Raw genomic sequence first — 27,863 nt, 5'->3', positions numbered from 1 at the left:
GACCCAAATCAAGCGTGGCCTCTCATGGGAAGTATCAGCATCGGGCCTATCGCACAGAGCCATGAAAAGGGACCATCAGGAAGAATGCATCCATTGGGTGGGACCCTACCACACAGAGCAAGATCACCTAACCACATGAGTTTCAAGAGAAGAGGAAATTACACGTCCAAAGCTTTTCTGTAATGGCAGAAAATCCTTGCTAAGTCTTGGAGAGGGAACATACCCCTGGCAGCAGAGCTGAGCTGGTGCTTCTTTAGGAGTCACTGCTTGCCAAAGCCCAAGTGCTGCCAGAAGCCACTTCCCAGCAGAGGGCTCTTTGACATTGCAAAGACAGCACAAGGAGAGATTTGGATTCTGATCCTAACCTACTTCCCCCCCACCCCCCAAATCTGAGGGGATTCACACTTGCTTTTTCAGTCCTGGCTCATTGCTTGTCACAGGGGATCTGAGGCACTGAAGAGCTTTTGGAGAAAAAAAAAAAAAAAAAAAAAAGGCAAAAGATATTCCAGCAGGGACCACGGGTCTGCTTCTGTATTAAGATCAGAAACAATCACTCCTAAGAGCTGCATTTCCAGCAGCATTCACCACAAAATTGCTTTCACACTGAGCCAGGCTAGAGAGTTGATTTAGCAACACGAGGCTATTTTAAAGGGAAAAAAACAGAACGCTGCAGAATACACAGTATGGACTATAACAAGTTCGCTTCCTAGTTTGCTGCAGAACAGCTCTTCTAACCTGAGGTATGCAGTTGTTGAACTAACCAGTACAAAAATCAAGACAAGAAAGGCGATTTATCAAGCGAGGGCATTCAAATCAGTCCAGATTTAATGACCATGACCTGTAATTGGACAGGGCAGAACAAGACAGATGAAGGCAGATACAGAGTTTACTTCTCTCAACAAAATGCCTTCACATGGAAAAGGGCTGTGGGCGCGGTACTTCTTTCCAATCACCAAAAAATAAGCCCCAGCAGAAGCGTTAATTCCATTTTCTCTTGCAAAAGGCTGTTTGATGGTGTCTCTTCAGAAGTATGCAATTCAACCACACTGCCTGGGAAAGGAAAAACCAACAGCCCAAGAAAACGTTTGATTTAAGCTTCATTTTCTAGACAAACCCATCACAGATGATGTAGATTAGGGTGTGGATCTGCTATTATGGGCAACTGTCTCCAGGGTATCAAGGTTTTAGCTCAAGTCTTATCAGGTACCAGAAGGGAAGATGACTGCAAGCCCGCTCAGCTCACTTCTAGGCAGAGCTCATGCTTTTAAGTCCTTGATCACTCTCCTGCTGCCTTCAGTGTTCTTTGTCAAGGGCAGTGCCTCTCCCCAGGGTATTTTCGTGAAGGGGTTCAGAATGACACTGCTGACCTGTCCTTGCACCCATGTGGCCTGAAGTGTTGATGTCAGACAGGAGGAAACATACCATAACATCTCCCCCCTGCCATTTACAGACAGCTTAACATTAAAAAAAAAAAAAGCCTGTGACTCTTCCCAAAAGACAATATAAGAAGCCAGTGCTCTAGTCACTGCATCCTGTTTCAGATCAAGAGGGACAGCATCCCACCTGCACAGGGCAGGAAGCAGAAATGAAAGAGCTAAACCAATCTGCAGGGTGGTTTGCCCTCATCCCGATGCTCAAAGCTCCCCAAAGAAGGCAACACTATCCCCCACACACTAAGGGACCCCAGCCATCAGCAGCTCCAGAGGAAAATGCTCCTTGCAGAGCCTTCAGAAGAAACTGCCACACACCTGCTGATCTGGATCCACCTCCCTAGAGCTGTAAGGGTGAACTGCTTAAGCCCCAGATTAAAACAAAGAAAAACTCATTAAAAACTTTCATCCTTCCAGTCCAGTTACATTTCAATAGCAACTGTAGGGGGTTTCTGTTGGTTTTGTTTAAGCCTGAAGATAAGCATAGGAAAGCTACAACATTAAAGCGATATTTAAGTAAACTCTATTTTTTAGGACAAATGAGAATTTGGATACAGTTAAAAATTCAAGCACAGCCTGGCCAGAACAGCAACCAGGCTGGGTCAGACTACGAAATGTTATCTAACCGGCTGGAGGCAGAACAGGGCCAGAATAAAGATACTTAGAGAAGTTTCATTCCCTTCTTATAAAACAAGAGTAAAACTGCTGTGCAGCTCACCTCCACCCAGAGAGCAGCTGGGCAGGTACGAGCCCCTTCCCAGACATCTGGGAAAGCCAATGCAAGGATGCTTTAAACCATTCCTAGAGATTCATGTAGGAATTGCTGTTGGGGACCATAAAGCACAACAGGTATGGTATTTGAGAGAGCAAACCCTCTCGTTTAGCATAGTCAGCCCCTGAGATGGTGTGGTTTTAGTTTTGTTAGAGCTGCCAGTGCACCCATTCTCACTGCATTCTGCCCCCCTTCACAGGGAGGTGCTGACAAGGCTGAGCTCAGCACCCTGGCTGCATGCAGCAGGAGCTTCCTCACCCCTCTTCTCAGTGAGCCTTTAATTAGCCTGACACCCTCTTAATTGTTTACCCACAAGCTCCCAACTCATTAAGGGCTTGATCACCCTCCACACCCCTCCTTCCTCAACTCGCAGAGGGATTTAATGAAACAAAACAAGCCACGATCAGATTTAGCAGCAGAGACCTTGTCTTTGGTCAAACACTTCCAGGAAATGAAAGAAAAAAAAAAAGCTTGGTTTTGTTGCAAAACTGTCACACTTTTCTTTCCTTTTCACAGCTTTCTGTTACAAAAGAGAATGGGGGATGAACTACCATCTACTGTGAAGAACATGGAGGTCAACCTGTACCAGAGGGACAGCAGTTCCTATTTCAGTGGCAGCAATAAACTGGAAGCAAGACAAAAGTGTGTACCAAGAACATTTAATAATTAATTCATTTTGCATGTGCTTTGTTTTAAATCTTCTGTTCCCTGCCAATTTAGCTGATATCCAAAGAGCTGGTGAGGAATTACAGTATCAGGCTAGTTAACCATGCTGGGATAAGTGCCGGTCTTATTTACACCCCTGCAACCTCATTTAAATTTTTAATGGGGCTGCAGAGATTTAATGAGGCAGGCCTTAATCCATACAGTCAGGGTACAAATAGCAATCCTAGTCAGATCCTTGATTTTCAGCAAAAATACTCTTCACATCAAAAAAAGACGACTCCTTGTACTGTGACACAGCTCAGAAGAAAAGTGTAAGGAGAATTTGAAGGGTCTTTTATAAAGTTATGTAAATGGTTACAAGTTCTGAAGTATTTTTCTGAAAAAAGGCAACTACTGCCTTCACTCCTGAAGTATGACATGCAGCTTAGGTGACTGTACAAGAACAAAATGCAGGGGAAAGAAGCAGAGAACAGAGGACTAAGAGCTCTTCTTACTGGAAGTAGTTAAGCTGCAGTTTCCTCGGAAGGGTAAACTTGAGCACAGAGGACAGAGAGGAATAGGAACTGTTTCAATCCAAAGACAAGCGGATATTGTTGAAATATCATTAATGTTAAGGTCAGAAAGTCTAAAGCTTCATACAGGCACTGTTCTGGAACAGCCTTTAACACAGCAGATGAAGCAAACACAGTGAAGCCCACAGCCAAGGTTCAGAGGGGACGTCCCCCATGACTGCAGGACCCTGGGTTTGCTGATCCCAAGGACAGCGTCAGCTGTGTTTCACCATCCAGGGGCTTCTCCACAGCCAAATGCTGCATTAGGTGGAGACACACCAGTTAACCAGGCAGAGTACTGGAAACAGCACTGTGCTGTCCTAGGCAGACACCTCACAGTGCCTTTCACAGCCCTGGATTACTCCTCCATCCTAATGACCAGGATTCTGCCAGCTGCATGTTGAAAGCCAGCCTGATTAATCAGGAACACTTCACATTCAAGAGCCACATGGTTAAGAACTCCCTCTAGAGCAGCTGAGTTTAAAGTTGCCCATTTTCAGAGAGCTATTGACTGTTCCTGACACTGTACAACAGGTAGAACACCTCCCGCTTTTATAAAAGCTCTAAGCACTCTCTACACCCAGCAGCCTACGCAACAGCTGAACCATGTAAGCAGCTCACCCCCAGCAACAACAGCTTGAAGCAAGCCTAGACAACTGAACAGGAACCAGCCTTGGGGCTTACACACTGTTGCAGAGTAGTTTTGGATTTTGGGAGGGGGCAAGGGGTACGCAAAAATATAGGATAGATACATCAGAAACCCCAATGTATTAATGCTTGTTTTAGTTCTCTTCAAAACACCTACTGGAAAGTAGCAAGAGCCAGATTATTTGTTCCTCCCTCCATCTCAAAAGCACAGGTAAACAGTCTCTAAATCCCAAGTTAATGCTGAAGTGCGCCAAGCTAGAGCTTACTGAGCTGCAGGGAGAAGGTAGCATTGGGCTTAAACTGTTTTCCTGAGGAGCTTGGATGCAGCGAGGGCAGTATGTGGGGGGGGGGGGTTGTCTAACAGCTGAAGGGCTTCTATGGACTTGGGGTTGGAACACAAGTACATCAAGAGGCAGCTGTTCCCACTGCATCTGGATAGCCTTGGAAGGTAACACAGTGACATCTGCCCTACATGTCAGAAAAGATTAATCTTCGCATGGTTTGATGAGTGCTGAGACATCTTCCCATTCTGTCCCATGTGCCTTGCTCCACAATCACTATTCTCCAGCCATTTCAGCTGTATTTTTGCTGTGCAGGCAGGGTGGGGGCACACAAGAAAACCAAACCTTGAGTCTGCAGTGACAGGCACAGACCCACCCTCACCAACAGCCACAGCAATGGTGCTGTAAGCTGTTCCCACCGAACCAGCTTCTGACCCAGGTAGTGATGGGCGAGGCATCGCTCTTGGCAGCAGGCTAGCTCTGTACTAACTGCTGGTTTAGGATTATCCCATTAAGGATGACATGACCTTCAAGATCCTCATAGGAAGTGCACTAACCTACCTCCTGCTTAGCCTCAGTGCATCCCTGGATCACATCCCTTATGGAGCAGTGACAGGAGCTGCTTAAGGAACAGCCAAGAGGAGCCAGCTGCTGTTGTGCTCTGTCCACCAGGTTTCAATTAAACACTGCAAGGATCTTGCAGAAGAGGGAACATGGCAGGCTACCTGCCACTTTGGCAAGTTATACCTGCCAAATGCTGCCATGCTGAAGGAGTGCAGCCATCCCTGCCCATACGTACCAGGGCAGATGTTATGGCAAAGGAATCTAGTCTAAAAGGAACATGGTTTCTTTTAAAAGAGCTACTTTTAAAAATGTGTTGGGAGCCTTACACAGTGGTCCTGAGCAGGCAAACTGAACTAGATTATCTCTTTGGACCCTAGAAGCCCCACAGAGAAAGCTGCAGGGTTTAGCTTGCTATAGAGATACCCAAATTCTGGGCACAGGGACAAAAATCTATAATTAAGTCTCCCAGACAAGTAAGGCTCATCCTCTGCTGTGTCCTGTCCCCATATCCTATAATCCCTTTATAGGATTTCTCTGGCTAGGAAGGGCAAGAAGAATCACTATCACCAGAGTCAAGGTAGGAGGATATTTGTTACCCAGCTAATCTCTCCAGAGTCCACTACAGAGGAGAATAAACTCATCTAGAGACATATTCAAAGCACCTCATGTTTGTCTGTGCAATTTGATTTTTTTAAAAACAATTCTGCATCCAAGCCAGGCAGGTGAATATACTGATGCAATTAACTGAAAGCAGTTTGGCACATATGGTCCCCAAGAAACAGAGCTAGCTGAACAGCAGGGGTTTGTATTTAATGATGAGCCAGGCCCTCAGTGAGGCAATCAGCAAGACCCCACTGAAGGCAGTGGAGACCAGCTGAGCTCACTCAGCTCCTTCCACTGGTGAGGAAGGCACAGCCTCCCCACAAAGGGCCAGGATCCCTCCTGAGGGACTTCAGCATGTGCCTGCAACAGCAGTGATGTCTGACCTTGCCTCCCCCAAGAGCCTGAGCACCCTGGGCTGGAGCTCAGGGTAGCTTTACAGGAAAGCACTCCCAAATCTCTCATATCTGGCACCATCTAGACAGTCTGAGAGTAAGCACTAGGAACTGTAGTTTTGGGGGAACAGAAACCAAGCTTCCAAATGCCACTCCACCATGAGGATGTGGTACCCCCTAATTGCCATTACACAGAAAAAGATACTAGAAAACAGAGTCACAGCTCAAAAGCTGCCTTTGTGCTTAATTGGGGCAGTGGCATCCCCAGGCAGAAAGCCCATCCCCAAGTGGTATTTGTCCCATTTTACAAAATGTGGATTGGTGATCCCTAACCTCAGGAAAACATCTGGCTCACTGCATTAAGGTTTAGTCTGATCAGAAGAAATTTAGACCACAAAAGCTGTGCCAGTTGTCAAAACCACACAGCACAGAGCACCACATCCCTTGGATGACAGACACCTGCAGAGCCATACTCAAGAGCCAAGAAACCCACAGCCTTCTAGTTGAGTTGTCATCATTTAGGAAAGCTGGTCCTAGCTACAGCCCACATTTGCCCTTAGAGGAGCTCAGAGCATATTCAAGAGCAGAGAAAACAGTCCTGTGGTTGCATAAGAGCTCAGTAGGAACCCAGGAAAGTTGCTGCAGTCCTATGTCAGAGCAGAAAGATTTTTTAAATGCCTATGCAGAAAGTCTCAATTAAATAGGGAGAGATCAATGCTCAGTTGAAACAGAAATCCCTCTTATCTTCCTGTGCAGAAAGCTAGGCTTCTAAAGGAGATCCCAGAGGGCTCAGAAGCAGTTTAGCCTCCTGAATCACCACTGCTCTTGCTAAGCAGAGACCTTATTTCCCAGCCTGAAGGATCAGGTTCTCTCTACATATGCCCTTCTTCCCCTGCTGCCACTCTCCCACCATCAGCACCACATCCTTGTGTTGCCAGATACGTACAAGACTCATGATGGCAAGGGGCGAGTGCTGTAGCTGGAGGCCCAGAGAGCTCATGGCAGGCCTCAAAGCAAGCAGCAAAGCTGACAGGGCAGGAGCTGCAGCACCTCACACATGCAGTGGGAAGGGCTCCCAAGCTTCTGCTGCCCTCCAAACAGGAGTGAGAGTTATTGCTTCATGCAGAGAAAAGATGCTGATTAGCTGTTGTCTGTGGCTCCCCACCTCTAATCAGAAGAAAAATACCATCTGGCATACCACCCCTGGAGGGCTGCCAACCTTTGCAGTAAAATACAAATGCAAGAGAAGGTCAGTATAAAGGAAGGGGAGCAAAACAGGCAGAAAGATTAATCCCTGCCAGGTGGTGTCAGTCCAGACACTGGAGTACAAAACTGGATGGATGAGCAAGCAGGGAAGAGTAAGAAGCAGAAGTGAAACAATTCTCTGCAGGAAAAATCACAGATGAGCTGAAGAGATAACACATCTGAGGTGCAGACCAACTCCAGAGCAGGATCTTCACCTACACTGCTCTTGATGGGTGTTTGACCAGGCAGAATTTGCATCACTGGGTTCCAACTGTCTGAAGACAGTCAGGTAGCAGAGACTCCAGGAGTGGCAGTGGGCAAAAGCAGTTTAAGAGAAGACAACAACAGAACAGCAGTTTAACAGGTAGCTTTGTGTTGGAAGAGCATCTCACAGGGGATGCATCCTTCACCTCTCCCAGCAGGGTCACACAGGGACTGTAAATAAGGCATCCCTTGTCCTGGCAAGGTTTCAGCCAGCTGGACACCGAGGTGCCCATCCCATGCTGAACATCCCCCTGCATTGCACGTGGTGAGGATTTCAGCAGTAGGGTGCTAAAGGCTCTCCAGCTGTCTGAGCGTGTTCCCATGAATGTTACCTGGTCCAGAGGCTCTGCAGTGGATGCCCACACCAGCAGTTACAGGTGTGCACTGCCAGACTCCACTGCAACAGCAATACCACTGCTGCTCCCTCTCCAAGGGAAAACCCCATCCCTTCCACCACAGCCGCTTGAATTTCAGGCATCCTCCATGACACTGCTCATTGCTTGCTTCCTGTACCTCCCAAAGGGGGACAGGTTGTTCAACAACTTTATTAGGTACAATAACATATGCACATAGCTGTGTGCCAAACAGACAAACTGGGGACTCAGTGTCAAGGCAAGTGTGCCACTCCACATGAAACTGCCTGCCTCTTATCCTTGGTATCAGCAGTACCTTCTGACTCCAGGCGGTCCAGCCCATAGGTCACAGCTGTACTGATCCTCCTCACAGATGGAAGAGCTGTCCTCCTAACAGAAGATGCCACTGATGCTGGAGTTACCAAGACCACAGTTCTGCTGGATGGCTCCTCTGTCTGTCCAGACTGGGTAGCAGACAACCCACCAGGAGCTGGAACAGCCTTCTCACTGGTGACCAGGACCACATCTGAGAGATCTACAGAAGACAGGAAAGCAGTAATTTGGCACAATAATATTAAAAATCCACCATTTAAGAACAAACTCCTTAATGAAAATTTCACTCTGAGCGGAAGTAGTTATTAAACTCTTGCCTCTTTCAAGATGTGTGACTGCTGTAATGAAAGCTTCTCCTCCAGGACAGCCAGCACAGAAGGTTCACCTTAATGAGAACTCAGCTAGGTTTTACTTCCACTGCTTTGAGGACTGCTAGTCACCACCCCATGGCAAGATCAGAGCACTGAGACACTGGTTGAGATCTGAACCAAGTGACAGATCTAATTGTTTATTGCAAAGTTAAAAATTAGTTGAATTTATAATTAAATCCCAGAAGCAAATTAATTAGTGGAAACTGCCCGAAGAGCCTTCTCTCCCCTACAAAGGAACCTTAATTTAAGAGGTACAATGCAAATAGGTTTTTCCTTTTGATGCCTGGCAATGTAAGAATTACCAGAAAAGCTGCCCAGCAGCAGTTTCATTACAGTGGTACCTACTACTGCAGAAACATACTCAAGCTAAAAGTCAGCATTGTGCTAAGGGAACCCTTACTACACTCCTGTCAAGAAGACAGACTCCTACACATCCCTGCCAAGGTGACATCAAGCCAGCAGGTAGCAGCTGCACAGCATTTCTGTATGAGCCACATCAACCTGAGAAGAACTCACTATTCCTCCATGGAAGTAACTATCAATGCAGGCTTCCACACTCAAGGGCTCCCCAGACTCTTGCAAGAGGGTGTCTACCCCCCTGCTACTGCTCCCATGTTACCCTGATAAAACATTTTCAGCCTTCAGACTGAGCATCAGCAATCTGCTACTGCCTTGGGCTCCAGAAGAGCTCTCCCTCCACAAATAAAAACTGGCTTAGATGTCTAAGGTTAAAAGTCAGCTTGCTAGTTAGGACAGACATGAGGATTGTTTGTTTGGGGGTGATGGTTTTTTAAAGTCTCTACTCCACTGTTATTTGAGGCAAAAACATATTCTGGCATATTTCAACATTGTGGGTCTGGTAACATGGGCAGAAAGCAGTGGCAGCCCTGGGCTAGGGGCAGCCTGCAGAAGGCGAGAAAAAAGGTCACTTAGAATACCGATGCTGTGCACTAAGACTTTGGTGTCCAAGCACTGGTATTGGTTTCAGATGCACCATCTCATCTCGTGTGGAGCAGAACCCAGTCCTTGAAGCAGAACCCTACCTTCTACATCTGGAGCGTTCGCCATAGAGGAAGCACCAGCTGCCACCAGCATCTGGGTGGCACTAGGAGCAGTTGGCATCTGGGTGTCCTCCCCACTGTTTTCCTGCGGAAGGCTCACAGGTCCTGTTCCCTGGGTAGCACCAGGCACCAGTGTCACAACTGACAGAGCAGCATCAGCCTCCTGGACAAGTGTAGTCACCTCCTGAGTAACACCTACAGCAAGAACATGTGTTAGTGCCAACTCACAGGACAGCCGACAGCAACAGAGCAGATATTTGAAGAAATATAACTCCATGCGTTTTCAGAGCCACAGTGCACATCCAGCCAAGTATCATCAGGGCAGTGCAGCATAAAGACAGAGGTAAGAGCATGCATAAAAGGAACGAAAGCAGCAGAATCAGTCCTTATTTCCTTAATTGCCCCTTTAGGGACACATGGACCCACTGGGGAGCAATGCCACGGGAGCACAGCACTGCAGGGCTATAGTATGAAATACCATTCAAAGCAAGTGATGCTGCCAGAGCAGTGCTTTTAGGGACCAGCTCTCATGGCTACAAGACTTCAGCTTTAGAGAAGGGTTTATTTTTGTTGCACAAGTCTTACTGATAGTGTTTCCCCAACATCTGGGAAACAGCAGAAAGGGAACCTGGTGACAAGTCAAGTGCTTATAAATTAATCTAGGAATTAATCAGTCAGGTTTCAGCACCAACATACAATTAGCTTTTCTTTTACAGCAAAAGCTAGATCTTTTGGGTGCAGTGAAGGGAAGTTGTCCTTTTGCCTCTGTAGCCTAAGAAAGAAGATCAAAGATGCCCAGCAATTAAACCGGAGTCCTAAACCCCAGCTCATGCTCCTCATCAGCCTAGGAACATCTCATTGCCCAACACCTGACCAGAACTTTTTAGCATTCTCCCTGTATTATAAACACGGAGTAGAAACATTGTCACTAGGCTGAAGGTGACATCTCTGCAGGTAAGTACAGTACAGGATGACACCATCAGCCTGTGGCAGGCTGTCTAGGAGGAAGATTTGCACCTGCTGGTAACAGTTGGAGTTGGCACAAACACTGGGCAGAGCCCGGCCACGCTTCATTCTAGGGTGGGGAGACAGCACCAGGAGCTTTTGTTCAAGAACAGCACAGAGCTCTGGACAGAAATTTTGATCGGAATATCCTCAGTCACAGAAGATGTTAGTTACTCACAAGCTACCAGTACAGCTCACCTATTCCTAGATTTAGGAAGTGTTCACAGCCATCCATTGCCTCTGCATCTTCTGCACTGACTGCAAGTTCCCATAGCCAGCAGTTGAGAGCCAAGTGATCCCAGATGCTAATTAATTTAACCCCCCTGGAATTATTCCCCCACTTTGCAGGGTTTAAGAGTGAGCTAGTGTGAGGACCCAAAGGTGCTCCATATCAAAGGGACACTTGGGGGAAATAAAGTGTTTATCCAGTGGGTCAGAGGCTGGACTCCTTCCCTAGTCCCAGGAGAGACATGAGACAGGGTTATTCAGAGCAGATTTACATAGGTCTAGTCAAGGCAAAATGCCTACAACCAGACTACAGCTGTCACCCACAACTGCTGTATGAGTGCCAAGACTGAAGCCTCTGCTTTGGTAGTACATCACATGCAGAACATTAACAAAAGAAGTTTTTTTAAGTACTAGCACCAAGTCTCTGCTGCCGAGACTCAATTCTCTACAGACCTCCAGACTCAAGTACACCCTCCAACCCCAGGTTCAGCTGCCATAGTTTTCCCAGTCTCAGCTTTCCTGTTTGCTATTACAATCACTCTCTCAGCCTGAGGAACAGAACAGGCAGCTCAATACAGCTGTTTCACCTAACAGTCAGGACAGGGCACCACACACCAGGCTGTGCCTACCTCTATGCAGGAACATTGTGTACAGGACAGCCAAGGCCAGGCAGTACTATATGAATCTGAATTACCTGCTTAGGCTGTTACCCCCCCACAAAGGTCTAAAAGCCTTTCTGGGGGGTGGGCAGACAGTGAAAAGGTGTCCTACCTCTATTGCAGGTATCAAGATCACACCTTCCTCCACTTTATCTCCCTGAAAGGAAGCACAGATTCCCAAGAACAGCCCTCCTAAACCTACACTTAGAGGCAAGTGTCCATAACAGGCAAGTTTTACCTTTCCATGAGCTTTCCAAAGTAGGAGAGAGATCAGACTGTGTATCTGTCACCACAGCAGCCTCTGGCTGTGACAGCAGGATGCTTTTCCCCTCCTCTGCTGTGACTGCATTTACATTTTCCAGCGAGTTGAGATCAGCCGTGTCTACATCCATCAGGTTCTCAGTGTGGGGAGCATCACTGCTGCCTGTGGAAGCTGCTGGCAACTCCTCCCCTTGCACTGGCACTGTGCAGTTGGCCTCCTTGGCAAGCTCAGGAGTTGATGGAGGGGACACCGGGGATGGTGGCACTCTTGTTACATCCTCCTCCTCCCTCACATCTCCCTGTGGGGTCTGGGATGGTTCTGTTGCCCCCAGGTCCTTTGTTACCTCCTCATGAGATGTGCTTCCCCCTTGACTCATGTCCCCCAGTTTTGTGTCATCCCAGTCAGGTGGCACAGTGTCCATAGGGTGGATGGTGACAGTGTCAGCCGTGGCAGGCAGCTCTCCTTGCCCAACACCCGTCCCTGCTTCCAGGCGGGGGGAGGCCTCAGTCACCACGGGGGGATGTTTTGGAGCCATAGATGCTTGCACAGCCAGGAACTTCAGAGGGCTCCCTGTGTGGGCTCTTGGTGTTCCCACCTCAGAGGTCGTTCCAAGAGCCTGGGGAGTCGGGATGACAAGGTGGTCACTTGCTGTTTCCCAGCTGGGAGAGCTGGGGTACAGCATGAGCTGGGGTGCAGCTGAGGGGTGCGAGTTGCTCCCTGCCTCCTCCTCATCCTCAGTTGTCCCAAAAAGAGGGCTTGTTGAGAGGCTGGCAGAGCTGTGCTCTACTTCAACACCACCCTCCGTGGTGGTCTCACTAATGGGGCCACCAACAGACTCCTCCTGGACAGCAGGGTTCAGTGTGGTCACAGCTGTGGTCAGCATGGCCTTGAACGCATCATCCTCATCCAGCTCTGACTTCGTGGGACCAAGCTCCTCCTCTTCTCCGGCAGCCACTGCTGCAGCAGAGGTGTGAGCACCCAGGCCCTGGCTGTCTGGGATGACATGGCTCGGGCTTACAGGCAGTGTTTCTCCTTCTGCAGTGAAAGCTTCATTTAAGGGCATCTCAGATGGCTTTGCTGACACCCCACATGGCTCTTCAGAGACCGTCTGCTCAGAAGGGCCCAGGTTATTTTTTAAGTTCATCATGCTTGTTCTTTCATCTTCTACACCATTCCCTGCCCAGGGGCCATACTGGACCTTTGTGATGTCACTCTCCTCCAGTGGCTGAGATGCAAGGCATGGTGGACTGGAGGACAAGAGCAGGATGCTGCAAGTGACCACACAGATGTTAAATCCTACTGATCTACTCATAGCTGAGAAGTGATGTGCCCAGAAGCCTGCAAGGCTGATGAGTCCCGAGTGCAAGACCTAGAAAGGTAAAAAGGAACCAAGATTACACATAGCCATACACATCTATTGACCCAGGGCCTTAAATAACTGCGTGACAAGTTCCAGGCATGCTAGTGTACAGCCAGTTCTGAGCAGATCCCTCCTATACACCCCAAGCAACGTATCCCTTTATCTACTTTACTGTTCCTAGCCTACCCAATCTGAAGTCTCATACCAGACAAAACCAAACCTTGATCTGAAGCCCAAGACAGACCTTGTCAAGCTCTCACTCCACTGGTAGAGTGATATGCTCTACCCAGCAGGCATCAGACTTGCAAGCATATGGTGAGGATCAACCTGTTTGTCCTTTACCAAGCCCAGGACTGATGCTTGTCAGGGCCAGTCTGAAGTCTCAGGCCTGTTATGGCAAGCCCTGTGCTGTGCATTGACACAAAAGGAAACCCAAGAACTTGCACAGAGAACAAGGTGGGTCTTCAGGGTGCAACACAGGAGGCTTTAGGGCTGCATTAGTGTCATGTCCTCTGAGCTCCTCGGCCCCCCAGAAAGGCCACAGCCCAGACAGCAGCACTGCTGCATTAGCACAGTGTTTATGCTGCACTGCACCATGGAGGCACTTCCAGAAAGTTTCATGTATATAATCATTGTGTACTTTGAGAGTTTCCAAGAGCGTGCTGAACCAGGAGCCCGTCGGTGATCCAGCCAGCTGACAGCCTGCCCTTGGCAGGCTCCGCTGCCTCCAGTAACACAGCCCAGGCTGCTGGACAGATGGAGGACCTCACAGCAGCCTGCTCCCAGCCACCTCCCTCCAGGCAGGTGTCTCCCAGGCCTGGGCTTGCTGCACCATCACTCCACAGCAGAAGACCATCCCATCCAAGGCCCCAGTCATCACATGCAGGACAGTTGGTCACACAAGCCTCATGCACACAGCAAACAGCCCTTCATCACACAGATCTGGCAAGGTCCTCCCCACAGTTCCAGGAGGCAGCTTGTCACTGACACAGTCAAACCCTACTGCAAGAAGCCACCAACCATCAACAGTTTCACTTGCTTTCGCTGGTATGTTTTCAGTTTCACAAGTGAACTGCTCTTACCTTCAAGCCACAGGACTGTGAGAATTCTGCAATTCCGATTCTGTGACTAATGAATGTTAGTAAGGAAAGAGGTTGGGGTTGTCAGAACCACCCCTCAGTCTTCCAAAGAAAAGCAAAGATCACCCTCTGCAGCCTTGCTCCTGGGCATCAGTCATCCCCCAGCTTGCTAGACTCCTCATTTCCCCATTCAAACAGTATGTAGATAAATACTACTTGCATTTGTACACACACAGTGCAGCAGCAAGCTGCCTGGCACTGCTTTGTTACACAAGGGTGTATCACTCCTCCATCCCTTCTCATGCACCCAGGTGATGCTGTGCAAGAGGTAACTGCTGCTACGGAAAGAGGGATTATGGTAACACCACATTTGTACTCGTCCATCTAACTCAAAGGCCCTCTGTGTCCTGCTGCTTATGTATGTTTGTCTCCTTTTGAAAATCATTATTGTATGTGTCCAGTCAGCTAAACACAACCAAGACAGAAAGGTTCATTATGTCACACACAGCTATGTGTATTTCCATTGTAAAAACATACCTCTTAAGCCACACAGGATAAAAAGACTTCTCTAGTTGAAGACCCTTATGATCTGCAGAGCTGGCTGCAGCACAGAAGACAACCTCAGCATTACCAGCTTAGAGGCAACTACCACAGGCTCTATTATCTGGTTGAGCCTTCAGGGCACACCAAGTCACTTTTTCCACTCTCTCTGCAGTCCTGGCCCTCAGCCATTTGAGCTGCTGGAATAAATCCCCGTCACAGGCCACACACATGCACCAGGTGCTCAGGGACAAACCGAAGCCACCAAGAAGCTGTTCACTAGCAGAGATACCTTCCACTTTATTTTTTAGCATCTTCTTCCTCTGCAGGACGGGTGGCCACTCATCTATCTCCTCTATCCTCTCTGCCAAAGAAACAGTTGAAAAGTGACAGTATCCAGCTACTTTTCCAGGCTAATCCTTTATGCGCTTTTGTAATTAAACACTAAGAGTATATTATGCAAGTTAATTGTTAGTGCCCAATGACACACAGTTGCCTTGCCATGCTGATGAATATAAATTATGGTCACCTCAAACCCCTTTAGCAGTGCCACTTAAGATCAGACATACTGAAACATCAAGGGTTTTTTTTTTTTAAATAAAGAACGGTTTGGATCCAAATACAGTTTCTCTATAAGTCAGGAGTCTTTTTAGGCTATGCAAGTAGCTTTAGCAGTGGTTAAACCTAAACAGAACTCCAGCTGCACTTGAAAGACAGCCATAGCATTTCTCTTGCAGTCATATACATTATGCATATGTATATGCACATATGTATGTACATTTGTAGGTTTCCAGCTCTAGTCTCTGAAAAGAGCCTAAGACATTCAGGAGGTGGTTAGAAGTACTGAAACATTAATCTCTTTCTTCCCAACAAGCTTATTCCGTCTTTACTAGGATCAGGAATGACAGTGAATAAGAGGGAAAGCTGCTCCCTACGATGCTGGCTTTTAGATATCCATTAATTAAAACATTAAAAAAAGTATTAAGAGCCTTTCCTCCTTCTGGCTAGTAGATAACATGGACAGTCAGTACTAGCCCAATACAGGAGTTCCCAGGGTACTTTGGGCAGCCTCATACTGTCTCCTCCAGCCTGAGAAGAAGCACTGTTGGCCACAGTCCTACATTTGTAAAGTGTAAAAATAACATTGGAGAGTTATTTGCTCAGGAAATCCACAACAACTAGATCTAAGCTAACCTAGACCTCTACATTCAACGAAAGCTGGAGATAGTGGCATGGAGCTTGCTGTGGGATAATGGGACAAGCTCATGCTTCAAAGAAGATTAGTCAGAGCTTAAGATCTACTTAGCTTTAGGAAGAGGCTGGATTAGACAGTGTATGAACAGCAGTGACCTGGCTATCTTCTTAAACAGAGTTTAACACCTTGCTGTAGCACTTCCACTTAATGCAAAAGTGATACAGGTTTTAGCAGGTAGCTGGCTGCAGAGCAGTTTGTTACTCAAGCTGCATTGGGCTATACATTTATCCTCCCATCTGGTTATTTTTATAGTCAGTCTGCTCTACAGCCTTAGCCAAGCAATAAAAGCAAGCTGGAACATGCTGCTCTGACCAAGCACCTCCTCTGTAGTGAGCTTAAGCTCTTTCGTTACTAGCTTGAAGCTGTAGACTAACTCAGTATTTCATGCCACAGGAGCTCCTTGTCCCCAGATTCCACCTGGCATTCTCCAAGCTGAAGCCCTGGAGGACAGCTGCCAAGCACTGGCCAAGCTCTCAGTGGAAAATTAATCCTTGCTTCAAATAGGAAGCACACACAGAGGGCGAGAGACAACACCAGCTACTTCCCCTGCACTTAATAACAACAAATCCCAAGAGATGCAGTTCCCCTAGCTGCAAAGGCAGCACAACTGCAGGCAACCAAGGAGCTTTATCTTTAGCATGGAAAAAAAAAACCCGTAAGTTTTCTTTTAACACCTGGTAGGCTGGAAAGAAGCACAAAGGACTGCTAGACAAAAAGCAAGTGCCAAAACCAGGCATCTCCAGAAGCTGCCCATCAGAATAAGAACCATCTACTACTGTAGACAAGTCCCCAGGCTGAGGGGCAATAAAGACAAATTGGTCACCACCTGAAGCAGTCTTGCAGACTCACCTGGATCTTTCTGAACCAGGCTGCTTCCTTGCTCCATACCATTAGCACAAGCTATCAAACCGTTAACCCCCTCTGTGAATTTGAGACCTGTTTGAAGAGTCATCTCCTGCAAAGTCTGACAAAAGCCAGCTCAGAAGGAACCCCAACTTGTTCTGGTCACTCCAACAGGGCAGGCTTGAAGGGGACAAGCACAGAGCAGACCAGATTTCTCTCGTTCAATAGCTGTTCCTTACATGGACCAGCCATCTGTGGACACATGCTGCAAAGGATGAAACTCTGCCCCAGTTGTATGCAGCTACTCCCCAGGATGGCTTTTATAAGTTTTGCTCAGCCAGTTTATTTAGAGAAAACTCCCAGGAAAACCCTTTGGTGTTATTTTCTGCCTTTGGCAGAACTTTGGCAAGTTCTGGCTGTGTTTTTCCCAAATTGCTGAAACAGAAAAAAGCATCAAGTTTAACTTACTTGAATTAATAACCCTGTTCTAACAACCCCTCTCCCACACAGAGGACACTTGTACTCCAAAGCTGAAGTAGCTGCATGCATCATATAGCAAAGAGCACAGATTAACAGGTCAGCTTCAGACAAATCACTGTCTAGCCTTTGCAGAACACAGCTTTTCACACCTCCAAGTACAAGCTTGATTATGCCAGCTTTGACTGGCTGAACAGTCCTGGATGTGCTTGGCTCCGCAATTCATCTGCTGATTGATAAGGGAAATGGACAAAAACGCTGCAAATCTTTTTATGTGAAGATTTAGCCAAAACATACAAGTCAAGCAACTGCCAGCAATCAAATGCTATGTTACCAGAGTGCTAATGTATGCTATCCAAGCCTTATTACTCGTGCTGAATACAAAAGCCAGCAGATAATACACTGCAGAGCTCCAACTCCTACTTTCGCACACAGGCTGAGAAATGCCTTCATTTCATCTCACATTGTGTCCTTGCACAGTTCAATCAAGTGAACTGTAGAACTGATGTTCTTATAGCACATACTTCAGATAGCTTAACGGATTGAGGTCTGTTTATCTCCAACAGCTCTCAGCAAAATCCCAACGGTGACACAACTCTACACCAGCCACCAATACAGCCCAAGTCGGATGAGCAAAATTATGTAGACACAGCGACACATCAGAGGGGCACATCCTCCACTACCTTTGAGGACAGATCCTTACAAGCAAACAAATGAGATATTAATATTCCGTAAGGACAGTTTCTTACCAGTCCTAGTGAGGCACCTTAATACATAATACATCACCTCCACTTCCAGCACTGGTGTTCCAGCAGTAGTTCTTTGAGAAGCGAGAGACATGACATGTTTTAGGCATTATTCCCCCAACCACTAAGTGATCCCTTGCTTTGTTCAGAACAGCACAGACCACCTATGGAAATCCCTACGCAGATTTGCAAGTAAGAGCCGCACAGTTTTTCGTGGCTTCTGACCCGTGCCAGGTCCCCTGCACCACAGAAATCAGAGGTCTACCAAATTCCTGAGGGATTAAAAAGATGGGGGGGGGGGGGGTAAGAATGAGGCCAAAGGGTGCAGCAGTTTTCAAACACCAGAAGGGTGGAAATGCTGCTCTCCAGACTCACTGGGAGCAGAGGGGTAGCGTTCAGGTTCCCATCAGCAAAAAACACTCAGAAATTTCAGCGCCTCGCCTAACGCAGACAGCAACAGCGCACAGTAGATCTCCTGGAGGATCATGAGTCTCTGCAGGTGAAGGTTTAAGATCGGACTAAATACACCTGGACAGGCCCTTTCAGCTTGGGTAGAACCTGCTTGTCGGTAAGGGAATGGGATTGGGGATGGCTCAAGCCTTGATTACACCCAGCACGCCCGCTTGCGGGGCACAGATCCATCCTCCTGTCCTCCTTAGTCGTATTTACAGGTGAGCTTAAATACCCAGAAGTGCATCCTTCCCCTCCAGCCGCCCACCACGCCAACGGATCAAGTGCAACCAACCTCCAGGGGATTTCTCCAGCCCGGGCCCGCAGCAGGACAGAGGGACAGCGGTGGTCACACACACACCGCCGGGAGAAGAAACCACCACACACACGCACACCCCCCCGCAAGGATTTTCCGAGGGGGTCCATCGGGACTCCTACCCCCCCCTCCCCATCCCCCCGGGGCTGCAGGGACCAACCCGCTCGCCGGGAACAAAGAGCCGCGCCGAGGATGCGCTGCCCCGCGGGCAGCCAAGCATCCTTACCAACACCACCAAAAAAAATTCAATAAAAATGAATAAACACGGCGTAAATTCGGCTTAGGGAGGGCTAGTCCTCCCCACACACACCCCCCCCACCCCCGGGGGGCAGCGGAGGAGCCCACCCAGCCCCGGCCTCACCTGCCTCCCGCCGCCTCCACCCGGTGCCTCGGCGCGGCGCCGCGCTCCCCCCGCGCCCCGCGGCCGCACGGGCGGAGCGCAGCCGGCCCGGCCCCCGACACCGCCCCGACGGGAAGGGGGGGGGGGGGGTGCTCTCCGCCCCGCCTGGGGGCCGGCCCCCGCCTGCCCGCCGCGGGGCTGATGCCCCCCCCCCTCCCCAAGCCGGGTTTTACCTTTACTCCTTGGCCGAAAAGGAAGTTTTAGGAGCCAAGTCTGAGGCGCAGCCCCCGCACCCCGCGAGTCGGGATCGGAGCCCAGCCCGGCAGGCTCCCGCTCTTTGCTTACAAGAAGGTGCAAAAGCAAGGCCTACAGCACCGTTAGTAGTTTTCCATCTATTACAGATTCTCCTCCGGTATTTTCGGCTGTAGAGGTCACCTTCCCCTAATACTCTCTCTGCAAAGGAGGCAGACTTCTTAAATAGTGCCCCGCACATGTATTGGAGGAGCTGATTTCAGTTTCTTTTTTTTTGTTGCTTCATTTTAAGCACCTATTTGACCAGGGTGAAAGAAAAGCAATTCCACTCCTGATTTCCTTCTCCCACCTGTTTATCCCACCAGGAACCCCACAGCTAGTCTAACAGAAATAGAAAACCTTTACACCATCAGCTCCTGACATACACATCCACTCATTTCACCAAAGAGCAGCTCAGAAGCCCCATACTTTGGCTCTAAAAGATAAGACCAGCTTCCTCTCCTCTTGCCTCCCCCTTCAGCCTAGCATCAGGGGCACCACAAGGTTTCAGGCCACACACAGGATTTTATACGCTGCCTTGAGCAATGACTCAGAGTGGTGCTGCAGCAGGTGCAAAGCGTTGGTGGTGGGCAGGGACAGGTGAGGAGAGACCCAGAATAATGCTCTTTCAAAGGAGGAAATGGCTGGGGTGGACAGATTTTGGGGGGAAATTGCTGGGAGGGAACAAATGAATGATGGAGAGGAGAGGCAAAATCTTGACTTTGCCATGGATGTGCTCTACCATGTGAAGCAAATCAGTGAATCCCTCTGTACTTCTAGTTATAATAACAATCTATAAAATGAAGCTCCTTTTTTTCAGACAAAGTGTGATTTAATCTGCTGGTACATGTCAAACACTCAGCTCTTTAAATAAACAACATAACTGATTAAAGAAAAATGAAATATTCCTTATCAAGAAATTGTTCTCCTCCCCCCCCCCCCCCCCCCGCCGTTTGTAGTGCTACTGGAAATAACATTTATACTAGTGGTTTGTTCTCTTTGCTAGACACACCCCAATGTTTTACCTGTCTAATTTTAGAGAAATAGAGTGTTTTCTACTGGATTTCAACCAAACTGGAACCAACCCAATTCATTTTGGTAGCATTCTGCATCCAATAGCAAAACTTTTAAAAGACACATTTGTTGTAGGTCAGGGCAATTCCTTTCAGGGTAATATTGCTAACCTCTGCATAAGTTGAAAATAAATGTAAAAATGCCTGTATCAGCAATAAAGACAGTCACTGTCAAAAGACAGAAAAGAACTTCAGAGTTAGGCTTGGCGAAGCAAAGGATCAGAAAAAACGATGGGAATAGTCCCTTCTGGCTTTGCATATGAATTGTAAAATCTGAGATATTATTCATGAACCAATATTTCTAGTGCTGCAGCATCCTTCTAAAAAAAAATACAGAGAAAGGATATCTACTCTCCTGTAAGGGAGGAAGGGGGCGGGGGGGGGAAGAGATAAGAGCTGTATTTTTGTGGCCATGTTAAACACCATTAACTCCCAGATTAGGGATGCAAAACTCTCCGCAGGTTCATCTTCTGTTCCACCCGTTTCATTTAGGCCAAGGGCTCTGACTGAGAAGAGGAGATGGCTCAGCCGTGGAGGAGGTGCCACCTCTGAATTTTGCCAGATTTTACAGCAAACCGAAATCAATGAGAGCTTATTTTCCACTGCAGCACTGCACGTGGGTCAGGGATTGATTCCCAAGCCGCTCAGTCATCCGTGTGCGGGGAGAGGGGCAGGACAACAGAGACACCCCCCCCCCCCGTCAGAAATCAGAGCTGTTGGTGATGAGTCTGCCAGGCTTGAGCCAGAGGCTTGGCTTCAGTAGCTACAAAATTCACCCCCAACAGCTGACCTGGGATTCAGAATGAGGGATATTGTTTTCAACCCCTTTTCTATATAACCTTTAAAATTATCAGGAAAATTATTCAAAATGTGAAACATGCACCTGGTGCTCTACTGTTCTCTAAGGCATGCAGAGCGCTTAATAGATTGGAGAGGTTTTCGCTTCCCCCTTGTCTTTGACAGACACTGAACCCAGATTAGCACTGTATACTCTCAAGGTTAAATGTTTCACTGATAATCACTGTAACCAAAATAGCCGATTATCTATGGTTTTTTCCCTGTCTGAAATTGCAAATTCCCCATACACTGCAAGTTTCTCTACTCCGCATAACCTGCCAAAATCACAGGCTTCTGCGTTATCAACAAAAAAAATCTGCAGACTGCAAGAAGGAGGCATGATGAAAGAGGCAGAAATCAGAAATCACCAGAGAGCACTGTTTTGTTATTCATTTCTATGGTTTATTAATTGGAAATACTAATTTTTAACTCAGTTTTAACCAAGCAAAACTGGCCCCACTTCCACAGCAAGTTAAGAAACAGCCGTTCCTTTCCCTTCTTACCAATGGTCTGCTTTTGAGACATTTCAGTGCAATCCTCTACTGGTGTCATCCTTCAAAGACTTCTCACCCCTCAGGTGAAATACAGAGATTAAATTCAGTTGTAAACTGGTTTATTCTTCCATGCGGGTAGTGTAGCTGGTAAAGAGCATGGGAATCATGTCCCATTCCCAGATCTGAATCGTTAGATGACTTTCAAAACCGAACCTTACCGATCCTTGCCTTCATCTCCCCTTCTGTAAAATGGAAGTAACAATACCTAATTTTTGTAAGAGTCCCTTATAAGATCTGTGTATTATTATAACAGCAAACTCTGTTGTATAAAATAATAATATAATACAGTGGATTTCTTAAAGGTGATATTCCTGTTGCAGCCTTACTGCACAAACCAAAAAATACAAATAACACGTCCTAATCAAGAAACTGGGTTACTTAAAGATTTACATGAAGGCACATTTTGTATGTACGAAATGAACTAAAAAGTCATTGTCCTGACACCAGAATACTGTGTCTTACGATGCTACTCCTGGCATCTGTGATGAGGTGATATCAGCTATCCTAAGTATGTCAGGACATGCCACAGAAGGTAAAGGCAATTTTAAAATAGTTACCATTAATTTCGCTGCTGAGTGACTTTCCCAGATTGAATATTGGGGACATCCAGCACATAAATCAGCGCACATCTCCATCACACAATTCACCTTTACATCAGCTGGTAGCATCTGTTTTAAGGGGACCTGCTCTTCCCATTAAACAGCAGCCATTGGAATGGAGTAGCAATGAGTCTAAATCAGGGAAAGTGAGAACAGCATCCCCTGTTACAGAGAGGGAAGTATGTTTAAAACAAGTCCACTTTGAAAAAGGTAGCAGGAAGTTTATGGACAATTAATTATTTCAAATGTAATCATGCTACAGATGAACAGATTTCTTTCTCCTCCAACTGCAAACCCTATAAATGCCATCTGCAATTAAAACTCAATCAAGAGAATCAACTTGGATTCCTTTCTTCTATGTTCCTCACTGCTGGCACTAGCAGAAAAGCTGTGCAAGGCCAAGCGATGCCAGTGCAGCCCCACTGCTGGCTGTGATTTGCAGTAATTACTCCTACAAGGAGGCAGAGAATCCAGCTTCTGCTTCCCCAGCTCTTGTGATTCTGCAGTGCTCACAGAGCAGGAAAGCCGTAAAAACTTATTTTTGTCACTAAAGTCAGCAGATGTGACTTGGAGAGCACACAGCAACCAGATCTGCTGAGTAGGAAAGTGCCATTTTTACACAGTCACTTTTCAGAGTAGAACCAGGCTTTTGCTGACTGGTCCAAGGTCATGGGAATCAGTTGCAGTTGCTCTGGGAATACAGCCCAGGAGGACCAGTGCTCACCTCCATAACTGAAACCGGCACAGCCCTTGCTCCTTTTCATATCCTTTAACAAAATCAATGCAGTTAATATCAAAGTACACTGCATATTACAATTTTCCCAGAAATAAAGTGCTGAGGAAGCCATCCCCATGCATATTGGAGTCTCAGCTGAAACGTGAACCATCTGTCAATTCCCTGTAGCACTTGGATATTTTTTCCCCCCGTCCTACATACTCCACTATAAAATTAGGCTGGCAATAAAAAAAGCACTTGACACACCACCCCAAAGCAAGCTAACCCTAAGCACTGTTCTGACATTAAACTCTCAGCTTCTTGAACATCTTAAATATAGTTGTTCAGAGGGACTTTGAAAACTTCGGCTTTCTTTTGCTTCTCAAAACTTGAGGTTAAACCAAACCCCTGGATCCACAGGTTTAAAAGAAGTGCAGTTTCAGTACTGCCACTCCATCACTCACCGTATAGCCCTTTACTAAACTAGTGCAGAGGGGCTGAAAGCCCCCACCACAGGGACGAACAGGGTCTTTGCCACGGGTAACATGCAGTATCAGGATGTCTGGGTGGGAGGTGAACTGTGTTTTAGTGTGAATCAGCGATGCTCTCCATCCAGACACCACCAGTGTTTCCATTATTCCCCTTTGTGGGGAATTTTAGGGCAGTACAGACAACATTTTGGATGGTTATGAGCAGAGAAATACACATTTCTGTGTTGGAAATACTCAAATCAAGTAAGCTGGAATCCTACAGCAGGAACCAGGCCCAGCTGTTAACAGAACCCCAAGCAGTAGAAAGACTATGGCCTTCCCTCCTCTTTCTCCTTTTGGAGAGCTGATAAGTGGATCCCCTTGGATCCATGTGCTGGAAAAAGGTGAGGAGACACTCTGTGAGCTTCAGAAGCTACAACAGATCATAGAATCAGAGAATCATAGAATCATTTAGGTTGGAAAAGACCTTTAAGATCATCAAATCCAACTGTTAACCTAGCACTGCCTTGCTCTTTTATTATGTCTAAAGCTGGCCCTAAGTATGCAACTATCTGATTTTGTGAGAAAAAATGGGTACATGCCTCAGTTAGCCTGTATATAGGGATTAAGGAGGCTTAAAAGCAAGTACACATACTAAGCCATCCAATGTAGGGGCACAAAAGACTGACTGACTATTTTATGACCAAGAAATAATAATAATGCTTTGCTGTTGAAATATGCATAGGGTTCAGCTGAAATCTGAGTCTCTGCAGGGGTTCAGATAGGAATTTCGGCATTAAAGGGAACAGAATATTAGCTGGGCATGATGCCTCCTTGCCGTACCCATTCGGGCCTGCAGTGTTTATGCTGCAGGTCACATTCTTTTATGTTTTCAATGTTTGCAAGTGCACTGCAGGGATTAATTCAACTGAGAGCTGCTGTATTTCAGGACTTGTACAGAAAAGTCATTTTCTTGATGAAAAATGTTCCCTTTTAACCCTCCAGGATAGTTCTGTAGCTGCCACCTCGAGGCACCAGCATCGCTTTCACCACCGCTCCTTGCAGATGAGCACATGGTGCTGCTCTGTTGGAGCAGGTCCAGAGGAGGCCGTGAAGATGTTTGGGGTGCTGGAGCACCTCCCCTGTGAGGACAGGCTGAGAGAGTTGGGGGGGTTCAGCTGGGGAAGAGAAGGCTCCGGGGAGACCTTAGAGCGGCCTCCCAGGAGTTAAAGGGGCTGTAGGAAAGGGAGGAGGGACTCTTGATCAGGGGTGTAGGGATAGGACTAGGGGTAACAGTTTCAAACTGACAGAGGGGAGATTTAGATTAGATGTAAGGAAGAAATTCTTCCCTGTGAGGGTGGTGAGGCCCTGGCACAGGTTGCCCAGAGAAGCTGTGGCTGCCCCCTCCCTGGCAGTGTTCAAGGTCAGGTTGGACGGGGCTTTGGGCAACCTGGGCTAGTGGAAGGTGTCCCTGCCTGGGGCAGGGGGTTTGGAACTAGATGATCTTAAAGATCCCTTCCAACCCAAACCTTTCTATGATTCTATGATAATAATGCATCTGCATGAGATTTGAAAAGATTTTTTGCTGCCAGTGGCTTGAATACCAACAGAGTATTGGGGAAAAAAAAAAAAAAAAAAAGGACTGCATTAGCCAAAATAAATTGTCCTATAAATTTTATATAAATCAGAGAGTTTTCACTGATTTTGATGGGCTACTGTTAATTTCTTGCATTTTTATATACTTATGCGACCTCCTCCTTGCTTGTCAGAGGATATCACCGCTCCCAAGAGTTGCAGGAACTGGCTGCATTCAGGCAATAATTTTTTATTGTGTTAGGGAGATCCTGCTTTTTACTCCCCTCGACCTTCTGCTTACTAGCTGGCTTAATTGTCCTACCATCTCCTTACACAGTGAATAATTATCTTCATTTGTATTGTTATCTTGAATGTATTTATAGTTTGATTCTTACGGGTTAGCATCACCATCTGTTTCTTCAACAGTTACATATTCGGGAGAGCACGAGCGCTTTTCACATTATGCAAGCAGCTTCCTTGATTAAACCAGCATGGCGTGGATGGATTTTGTTATGAAACCCTGGCACATTTCTAAGTCTCTGGCTTCTATTATCAATAACTGTTAGGCTCTGGAAAGATCATCCATTAAATTAAGCCACTTTTAAGCTGCAGCTTGCATTTCAGAACTCATGTTAACTGTGATTGATTAATGTAATTTAAGAAAAGATTTCCAATGGACTATAAAGACAGTGATGTGATTAGCAGTAAACTCTGATCTTTCCTAACCCAGTGATAATACATTTACGAAGAAGTGATGCGCTGTGTATTTCAAGTAGGGCCTGTGATTTTTGTAAAACATCTAAGTCATTATTTTTACATAAAACACTGAATTTAAAGCGTAAGCATAGTGTTGTAAACATGTCATTATGGCACAGTAAGATATTGTAAACAGGTGAGATTTGAGGTTGAAACAGGTGATGAAAACATCATGCTTAGACTTTACATTAATCATATATTATCTAACTCTTACTCCAATTTTCAGGCTTTAAGTTTTTCAAGAGCAACAACATTAAGTATATTATATTATGTCTTTGTAAGACCCCTATCACAGACATATTCAGGAGCATTTTATAGCATTTAAAAGAATGGGAATTCATATGTCAGCGAGAGCATATTCTCAGCAGGCCCAGTAACCACGCATCTCCCCTCCTGCTGCCCTTGAAACAACCAGTGATGGCAGACAGCACTCCAGGTAGTAACTTAGGGAATTCCAGGATCATTTCCCTGACAGAAAGCCCCAACAGAGAAAAGCTTCTTGAATATAATTCCCAGCTCAGTCAGGTGTAATTCTAACTGAGTGCATATTCTTGGTACACTGGGGTATTGCTCAGACATGACAGAGTTGAGGATCTGTTGTGAGAATGACATTTAAACATATTTTCGGGCATTATTGTTTGCATATTCTTTAAAGTTCAGCTGCATTTCCATATTCTGGAAGGGCATAAAATACTAACCATAAAAAAATCCCAAAACATTAAAAACATAAAACCACACAACATCACAAGGCAATTTGAACTCTGTGTCAGAATGTTTAATTGCTACAGGCTTTTGTTTGTTTATTTTTCCATGTGTCGCCATCCTCCGCTGCTGCCTTGGCAATGATTCCTCCTCCTCCAGAACTCACTGCTTTTGTGCTGGTCCCATCACTGTTTCTGCATCTCACATCATCACTACAGCCTTCTTCTTGCTCCTCGGTTTTCCTCTCCACGGAGAGGTAGCTGACAGGATGGGAAGCTGGCGATGGGTCATATGAGGAGTGCATGGACTCGTATTGAGTTGTGGGATAGTATCTGAAGGAGAGATATATGGGATTTATGAGGGATGTAAGGGCTTTGCAAGGAGTCTCCCCTGAGTTCCCCTTCTTCACACCTTTCTTGTATTCCCTCTGCACTACCTGGATTCCTTGCATGTCCTCCAGATATACAGAGCCCTTACAGGATGCCCCATCTGCTTCATCTCCTCTGGTCTGCCCCCCTGCTCCACACACACGCGGACCTTCTCTTCTCAGCTCCACACTCTTGATCCCACTTTGTGACCCAGGTGAGTTTAGGGAGACTAGAACTTAGGGGGAAGGTGACAAGGCTGTCACAGAAGCAGAAGAGAAAGGGGGTTCTGTAGAGCTGCTAATCCCAATGATGGGCTAGCGCAGAGGTTTGCTCAGGCGACAAAGCAGATGGTAGCAGCGACAGCTTTTGGTGTCTCACATCACTCCCACTCATCGTCCGACTCTCCCACACACCTCCACCTTCACAGATCTTAAATAGAAAGGGTGGATGTGGGACAACAGCACTGCCGCAGAGTATGTGAAAAGCATAGCATCTACAGACGGCTACAGCGGCTCACGGCTCAGGGAGTTTGGGTTCCGCAACAACAGAGCACATCAGTGTGACGACAGCCTACCCTGAAATCCTCTTGCTTCCTCAGAGCCCTTGTCCTCCTGGATGCATGCACTCAAGGCTCCTTGGCTTGCCTGTCTGGCAATGAGCAAATGTCTAGACCCAACTCACCAGTTAATAGCTTTTTCAATATTTATTTTGCTTCCCTGAAGAAGAAATTGTAAATACCCTGTGACAGATTTTTTGGGGACATGACCAGGGCCACAGTTACACTCCTGGGCATGTATAAAAAAGGGCTGAATTGCAGCTGGTTTTACAG

General features: G+C 46.8%; 1 protein-coding gene across 5 annotated transcripts in view; it reads right to left on the bottom strand.

Moving 5' to 3' along the window:
- Positions 1–19,160, bottom strand: part of ARMH4 (armadillo like helical domain containing 4) — a 71,464-nt gene extending 52,304 nt beyond the window's left edge. For 3 of the 5 annotated variants that reach the window (XM_074869093.1, XM_074869094.1, XM_074869095.1), the window contains exons 1-4: positions 18,029–18,097; positions 11,665–13,057; positions 9,517–9,729; positions 8,086–8,304 (exon numbers count right to left, since the gene is read on the bottom strand). In XM_074869093.1, the coding sequence (XP_074725194.1) occupies positions 8,086–8,304; positions 9,517–9,729; positions 11,665–13,057; positions 18,029–18,082 (1,879 nt within the window). In that variant the 5' untranslated portion in view covers positions 18,083–18,097. Of the gene's footprint in view, positions 1–8,085; positions 8,305–9,516; positions 9,730–11,664; positions 13,058–14,959; positions 14,994–18,028; positions 18,098–19,115 lie in introns of those variants that run through there. The other 2 variants (XM_074869096.1, XM_074869098.1) reach the window with 2 other exon arrangements.
- Positions 19,161–27,863: the final 8,703 nt, after the last annotated feature.

Source organism: Strix uralensis, chromosome 4, assembly GCF_047716275.1.
Source record: "Strix uralensis isolate ZFMK-TIS-50842 chromosome 4, bStrUra1, whole genome shotgun sequence".
Classification (NCBI taxonomy): domain Eukaryota; kingdom Metazoa; phylum Chordata; class Aves; order Strigiformes; family Strigidae; genus Strix; species Strix uralensis.
Note: the sequence above shows the minus strand (reverse complement) of the source record. Positions and strands in the feature narration are given on the sequence as shown.